The 8,304-nt window shown below is 42.6% G+C and overlaps 1 protein-coding gene across 7 annotated transcripts in view; it reads right to left on the minus strand.

Annotated features, from left to right (window-relative positions):
* Positions 1-3,212: 3,212 nt before the first annotated feature.
* The window catches only part of LOC145418414 (uncharacterized), an 86,911-nt gene continuing 81,819 nt past the window's right edge, over positions 3,213-8,304 (minus strand). For 5 of the 7 annotated variants that reach the window (XM_080286820.1, XM_080286821.1, XM_080286825.1 and 2 more), the window contains one exon: positions 3,213-6,342. In XM_080286820.1, the coding sequence (XP_080142946.1) occupies positions 6,199-6,342 (144 nt within the window). In that variant the 3' untranslated portion in view covers positions 3,213-6,198. The remainder of the gene's footprint in view (positions 6,343-8,304) is intronic. The other 2 variants (XM_080286823.1, XM_080286824.1) reach the window with 2 other exon arrangements.

Consider the following 8,304-nt stretch of genomic DNA (forward strand, 5'->3'; position numbering starts at 1 on the left):
GACGAATCTAAAACTGAGCAAAACTAAAATAATAATAATAATAATAATAATAATAATAATAATTCCAAGCAACTCCCAGGACACCGCATAAAACCACAACGCCACTTACCTCAAGGGACAGAGGAACAGACCAACAAAAAGAACGCAAGTAACGCCAACCAGACCAAAACTATAACTGCGCCGCCCGGCCAGCTGTTCTACCGTCAATACCTCTGTTCCGCCACTTCGCCCCTCTCCCCCTCTGCCCTCCACGCCACCACTCCCTCTACCCAGACGAGGAACTGTATCATTACACTCGACACTGCTTCGGGTGTCGTGTGGTAAGGTGGAGGGTTCGGAATAAGCAGCTAAGGCAATGGTGTTACGAAGCCTTATAACTCGCCAAGGTAGGTGTTACGAAGCTTGATAAGTCGCTAAGGTAGAAGTGTCACGAAGCCCTCCATGGCAGCCTGACTACGGCCCATTCTTTTGATAATAATACCCCTGAAGCCTCCGACTAAAATCATGGGGGAACAGTTTTAGTTAAGTTTCCCCCAAAACGTTTTCTATGATTAATTACAAGGTAGACTCTAGCCTAGCCCCGGGGCCCTAAATTCCTGAAACTGCACTGGCTATCCACTCCTGCTCTCCATGTCTCCATCTATTCATCCATCATCCAATCCCACGCTGCTCCATGAGGAGTGTAGGAGCCCGGAGCTAGGCAAGTTGGTCCTGACATTTAAGATGAGAGTGACCAGCCTCACTCATCCCTGAGTGGCATTACGTGAGCAATAAACCCCAACCATCCCTTGGATATAAACCTTCACCGGATCAATCCGATTGGAGCGCCGTAATTACCCACTAAATCACCACGCGCCAAAATTTGGTTATATGGTTACCACCCAGCGTAGTAAATGGTTTCCTGTTGTACAGGAAACCATTTGGCTTGTCACTCAGTGTAGAATCACCCACAGGCAGAAGGAAGAGGAAAGAATGAAGGAAAGAAAGAAGAGGAAGTGTAAAGTCACCCGTAGGCAGAAAGACGAGGAAAGAATGAAGGAAAGATAGAAGAGGATGGATGGAAAGAAGGATGGAGGAGAGGAGAGGGCAGACACCTGAGAGCAGCTCTACATCAAGTGAGTGGATGGTGAGCGTCCCCACCTACCACTCAATTTACCAACTTTAAATAAAATCAGTTACACAGATTTTGTGTTAATTTTTGCCTTGCTGTTCCTCCTACTGTTGTGGTCGCAGGTGAACGTGATCTCAGTGGACTGCAGGCTGAAGTTGTCCCCTTTCTGCAGCCTGCCATCCTCCTGTCGGGGGATACGGAGGGAGTTTAGGGATGTTTGTGTAACCTGGCAGCTCCACCGCCCTCTGTGGCGTGGTGTGGTGTGGTGTGGTGTGGTGTGGTGTGGTGTGGTGTGGTGTGGTGTGGTGTGGTGTGGTGTGGTGCATGTATGTGATGGTATGATGTGGTGCGGTGTGAGATGTGTCTAGCGTAAAAAAAAAAAAAAAAAGTTAGATCCCTATGTTCACTATATGTCCTGTTACGTGGAAATAAATAAATGATTTCTCTAGATTCGCTTTCTATCTATCTATATATCTATTGCTAGACGTCTTAATCCCATACGGGGTGGCCACAAACAAATAGCCTCCGCGTCGCCCTGTCCCCCGCCATTTCACTGTCCTGCTCCCAGCTCACACACCCCCTCCCTCATATACCTCTCCACTCCATCCCTCCATCTCATCCTTGGCCACCCTCTCCGTCTCTCCCCCACCACCTCACTCACATACACTCTCCTCTCAGTTTCTCACTCTCCATCCTCTCCACATTGCCAAACCACCTCAGTGTGTTTCTCCTAATGCTTTCAGTTCTATAATATACGCTAAATTCCACAGCCAAAAAATCACCATATTGCAACAGTAGCCATAATGGAAGGAAGTAATATTATTTGTCATACGTCTGGCACACTGACTGCTCAAAAAACGTAAACATTCATCTCAAAAACTATATAAACATTAAAATCCACAAAGAAACACCATTATAATGCTAATAAAAAGACCTTAGAATGGAAAACCAGTTGGAATTATAGGTATACGAAGGAGGAGGGTGGAAAATCATCCGTGCTGAGTGGAGGCGGGGAGAGTGGGTGAAGTTATAAGAGTCTGACAGTGACAGTATGGCCCTTATCAACCCTCTCATGCTCGGAACAACTCTCGTATTCATTCCCAGCAAACGCCAGACGGTTTTCTTCAGCTGGGCGTGGGCCAAAGGAGCCTCGGGAGAAAACCGGAGTGTGGGAACCATCGCGGACTAAAGCAATCCAACGTTGCAGTAAAATACCTAGGCACTAGTCTGATTCCTAGAGCTGTCCCAACCATGCGTGGGTTAAGTCGACAGCATCACTTTGAATTTATAAGTACTGAAGGAGCCAATTTACTTAGCTGGGTCCCACAAGGCTTTTCAATCCCCATTTACTGTGTCACCCACCTATTGTGACACCTATTTACTGTGTCACCCATTTATTGTGTCACCCATTTATTGTGACACCCATTTGTGTCACCCATTTATTGACACCCATTTATTGTGGCACCCACTTGTGTCACCCATTTATTGTGACACCCATTTATTGTGACACCCATTTATTGTGACACCCATTTATTGACACCCATTTATTGTGACACCCATTTATTGTGTCACCCATTTATTGTGACACCCATTTATTGTGACACCCATTTATTGTGACACCCACTTGTGTCACCCATTTATTGTGACACCCATTTATTGTGTCACCCATTTATTGTGTCACCCATTTATTGTGTCACCCATTTATTGTGACACCCATTTATTGTGTCACCCATTTATTGTGACACCCATTTATTGTTACACCCATTTATTGTGACACCCATTTATTGTTACACCCATTTATTGACACCCATTTATTGTGACACCCATTTCTGACACCCATTTATTTTGACACCCATTGTGACACCCATTTATTGTGACGCCCATTTATTGTGACACCCATTGTGACACCCATTTGTGTCACCCATTTATTGTGGCACCCATTTCAATATGACACCCAATTCATTTTGACACATTTCGTTACGACACCCTTTCCATATTTTTACCCATTTATAGGCGTCGTGGCCTTTGGTTCCTTCTTCCCAGCATAAAAAGAAATATGAGGGAAATAAAACGCATTGTAAATAAAACATGTAATTGACTGTAAAATTTACCTATTTTTTTTTGGTAATATATTCATGCAACATATTTCTGAAAGGATGAAAGAGCATTTGTTTACATTATGTACAGGCTGAGGTAAGAAGGACGCCGCCGGGAGCATAAGTCTTCCAGGAGTGTGGCTGTAACGTAACCACCATCCTTCCTCCATGCCGCCTTAGTGCCTCTCTTCATGGTTCAGTTTTGGCGAGAACTAGGAGGCTTTAGACAACACCAGCTTGGAGCAATGTAATTTACGTGTTACAGTACTGAAGGGAAAGCTTCGTGACATGTAATACTGAAAGGAGGGCTTCGTAAAACCAGCGACATGGACTGAGAGACCGATACTTCCAGCAGCATGGTTGCGTCTTGTCTGGACTAGATGAGGACTAGCTTCAGTGAGTTACCTGGCTCATCTTTAACCCCTTGCCTCCGGGCGATTTATTTTTGATCTCTATATCCAACTACCAGACGATTTTACTCAACTTTGAAAAGATCTCTTGTTCTGGTGGGGTTTGTTGATGCTATTTCAAACCCCTGCAGTGCAAAAATCTGCCATTAGCTCAAGAAAATCGTCAGGAATTGAAATGAACTGAAAATTGCGTTCCCAGGCTCAGCGGGTCAAAATCCAGAGGTGGTCTGCGTGGTGCCGCTGCGAGACAAGACTGATCGATCAATGATGAACTAAAGCAGAGGGTAAAAGATATATAATGGGGGGGGGAGGACGTTTAAGACCTAGAATTCATGTGTCTGGGATCATGACAAAAAAAAAGTGATTAGCAGCTGATCCGAATGTTCAAAGGCTCCTTACTCTACAGTGGAAAGTAGCGAAGTTGACTTAGAAATGACCAGAACATTCGGCTGTCTCCTGTCGCACGTCATTAGAGCCTACGACAGCAGTTAACATCATAGGACAGCAGTTTACATTATGGGACAGCAGTTTACGGTACAAATTGACACTAGAACTACACTGACGAGATTACATGAGACTTTGCCTAAAAACAAAGCTTGCGACAGGGAAGCAATATACAGTTTGCAGTCTCAGTAGCTTCATAGATTTCGGAAAACATCTCTCAGTGATTTATTTCTATAATTATTTTTACCTTCAGCATCATTCTGATTTTATTCTTGTATGGTACTGACAAACTAGGCTGATTTTGAACAGACGTAAACGACTTGCAAGAGAAGAGTCAGGTGTTATGTTAAATATTCCACTAAGGAAGATGGGCTATGAAGTCGTGTGTGCTAATGAGAATACAGCTCAGACGTGTTACAAAAGTGATATGTTAAACTGACACAGAAAGGAGGAAGGGGGGGGGGGCAAAAATTGACATTCATTATACACAAATAAACACAACTGCATCAAACCTGACTTGCCAAAGGTTAAACAAATCCTATTCAGGTACTCTTGGCCACTGATGCTGGGACAATTAAACAGGACCATCTCAGAAAAAGTCCCTCAATGGCTCAAATTCCCTGTCTGCGGAATATATAGGGGAAAGTTTTTATAAGGACCTCAACACGATATTTTTTTGGTAAACTAGTATCCATATAATTCAATAATAAAGTCTTTACAAAGGCTAATGCCCAATTTTTAGCATAAACAAGTTTCTGTAGAAGCGAATTATTAAATCACTCAGGTTCTGGTGTAAATAGTTTGGATGATATGAGTGAGGATCAAATTATAAGTCTTCCATGAACTTAAACTCAGTATAGTTCGTGTGAATTGGGGTCCGTGGGGTTGGGTGCAAATTCGCAGCAGAAGTTCTCTCTAAAAATGTCAGTGGAACGTCTGGCAGATGAAACAGTCTGCATATTCGTCGATGCCAAATATACATAAGTAGTAAATGGGTGGCCTGTGGATATACCCACAGGCATAACAAATATATACCAGTAAGAAACTATGTACCTTTGCATTTATACATGCTTGTTTACAAACTTAGTGAGTGTAAGTATGTGGATGAAGAGCACTCAGGTGAGGAACATCTCAAAACCCTCTGACGATGATAGGAATCGCAACAACTCTATACGAGTATCTATACTGCCAGACGACTGAGTTCAGCTTAGTACTGGTGCCATTTGGTCTTTCATAACTGGCATTAAGGTTCCATTATTCAGTTCACATCAAGTTCGGAGTGTCATGTCATCGTCTAAGGGTTAGGGATGCGCTACATGAATTGTACCGGTACTCTGTCTTTGAGGAACACTCCTGTACCTTTGCGCAGCCTCAGCCTTAGCAGGGAGAACAGGAGCTTTTAAGTGCTCATCTTGACTAGTATTTATCCAGCTAATTCGTCAGATGAGAAGGAACCAACAACAAAATATTGACAACATTCAGTAGTCCATTATATACATAGAGTAGAGCACCTTCCTTAGGCTGAACGAGGCTGTGCAGATTGCCTGTGGCCACTCTCTGCAACAGTGTAAAAGTAATTCCCTGTAAGGATGTAATACAGCTCTGAGAACAAACTTTATCCTTGCTTGAAGAGTTCCACCAGACAATGCACGAGTGCCTTCATGTGCAAAAGGAGTTCTTCGATGGTCAACAAGGGTTCTGTGAGGCGCAGCTAAAGTTCTTCTCATGGCGTGAAGATTTTCTCAGTGCGCTACGGTTCTTGAAGGTAGGTACGGTGTGGGCGATTCTCCTGGAACGTGGCATTGTGAGGTGCTAAAGTTCTAGGAGACAGGTATGGCATGGAAAAGCCTCCTCGAACAGCAGTATAGTGAGGTGCTATAGAGTTCTTGGAGGTAGGTGTCACATGGAAAAGCCTCCTTGACCAGCAGCGTAGTGAGCCGCTAGAGTTCTCGGAGGCAGGTGTGGTATGGAGGAGACTCGAGAACATCAGTGTGGTGAGGCGCAGTGTCCTCGGAGGCAGGTGTGGTATGGAAGACACCCGCGAACATCAATGTGGTGAGGCGCTGTGTCCTCGGAGGCTGGTGCGGCAAGGATGAATCTCCTAGAATAGCGATGTAGTGGGTCCCCGGCTGCTGTCTCACACCTCCGTCTCAAATGACCCCTGGCGACCGATGGCGGATGTGGATTGCGCCTTGGTCATAGATCCCAGTGTGCCTCTTGCCCGGTACCTGCGCATCACTGGGGCCGCCGGGGCACTGATATCGCTATCCATGGAGGTTATCTGAGGTCGAGGGAAGGAATTAGTACACAGGTGGCTTAACCCTCTGAATCCAAGTGACATTTCCCAGTCTACTGCCTCCACTATACGATTTTTCAAGCTTAGGGTCAACGGTAAAGGAGAGGTTTATTGAAGCTACATAAATCCCATTCTGTTTGAAAATCCTCACCTTTCTGAATAAATATTTGAATTAAACCAAAAATCACATCAACGGATTCTGGGATTAAAACAGTATAGGGGCAGTGATAATGAAGGGATTTATTGAAGCTACATAAATCCCATTCTGTTTTAAAATCCCTCCTCTAAACTTAATAAAATCGTCTGAATTAAACCAACAATTGTCACTGGAATGATGGAATTAAAACAAATCTGTTTTTTTCAATAAATGTGTGGTTCAAGAAAAACCTGTTAGTGTTGCGTCTCTAATTATAATACCACTTTTATACCAGGTGTGTGTGCAAAAAATCTCCAGAAATTAGCAGGGTGTATTGGTATAAATTATCGAGCATTTTACCCTTATTCCAACCCAAAACTTCTGTTCATAATTAGCAGATATTTGTCACGCATAATTAACTATAGAAAATGACACACACACACCTTTTAATTATACTTGACAATATTGATCCTGAAGACAAATGAGTAAAATGGAAAGAGAGATTTTAGTAAAGGTTTTCATATCAAAAAATTTAAAATCCTAAATTACTGTAGTTTCGTAATCTTTGGACTCTCGCTCTGTATATATATTGGTTGGGGAGACACAGATTACACGCTTTTGACAGGGAATCCATTTTAAAAAATCCTTAAAATCCTTAAAAATCCTAATTAATTTATCAAGGAAGAACATGCCTTCATGAGTAAAAAATTATTCCATACGTTTTGGGGAAGATCATTTTGGGTTTGAGGTATCAGGAATGTGCATAAATTTAGCTGATAAAAAAACCATATTAATTTATCAAGGGAAGAAAGTGCCTTGATAATGGAGTAAATAATTATTTCTTAAGTTATTGTAATAAACAGTGAACTTGTATTTAGATTTTTTCATGTTAACAAAAATCGTCTATACCCATTTTACTCTAACTTGGCTTAAAATTGCAGTCTCCCCATCTTGAGAGCTGAGTTGTAACAATAAATTAACGCCCAAATAAAGTGCCAGTCACGAAGAAGTGCTATGGAGAGGATGTAGAGCTGTAATATTGTCTTTTTCTGCCACTGAGCTACGTGAAATAAGCTGCAAAAGGACGAAAATCTGGACCAAGTCAGAGTCAAATCATTTTAATATACCGTATTCTGCCAATTCCATTTACAGTATTGTACAAACTCCCTCGTACGTCAGTTGTCAGTTGAAGAAACCCCCTAACACCTTTTCCTGTGCGATTTATTTTGCTTATTACACCTTACTGTCCTGTGTTACGTAAATCCAATATCGTCGTACAGGATATTACCCAGCCTTATCCAAAAATAAATCGCTATGGAAGAGGTGTTAGGGAGCCGTCTAGGGAAATTATGGAAAGATTGTCTATGGCTATAAGTTTTTTTTTAATTTATAAATGTAATTATTTTTTTATTCATCTCAAAAGCTTGCAAAGTTTCCTTCAATTAGCCAAAGCAGATGTTGTATGTGTTAGTGTTAGTATATAAGAATCACGCTGTAAAAGAGAGAGAGAGAGAGAGAGAGAGAGAGACAGACAGACAGACAGACAGACAGAGACAGAGTGACTACAGTGAGAATTATGTTGTGTGTGTGTGTGTGTGTGTGTGTGTGTGTGTGAGAGACAGAGAGAGAGAGAGAGAGACAGACAGACAGACAGACAGACAGACGGACAGACAGAGACAGAGTGACTACAGTGAGAATTATGTTGTGTGTGTGTGTGTGTGTGTGTGTGTGTGTGTGTGTGTGTGTGTGTGTGTGAGAGAGAGAGAGAGAGAGAGAGAGAGAGAGACAGACAGACAGACAGACAGACAGAC

The sequence above is a fragment of the Coenobita brevimanus genome, chromosome 114 (genome assembly GCF_032717465.1).
Source record: "Coenobita brevimanus isolate Jiangsu-jjx chromosome 114, ASM3271746v2, whole genome shotgun sequence".
Taxonomy (NCBI): domain Eukaryota; kingdom Metazoa; phylum Arthropoda; class Malacostraca; order Decapoda; family Coenobitidae; genus Coenobita; species Coenobita brevimanus.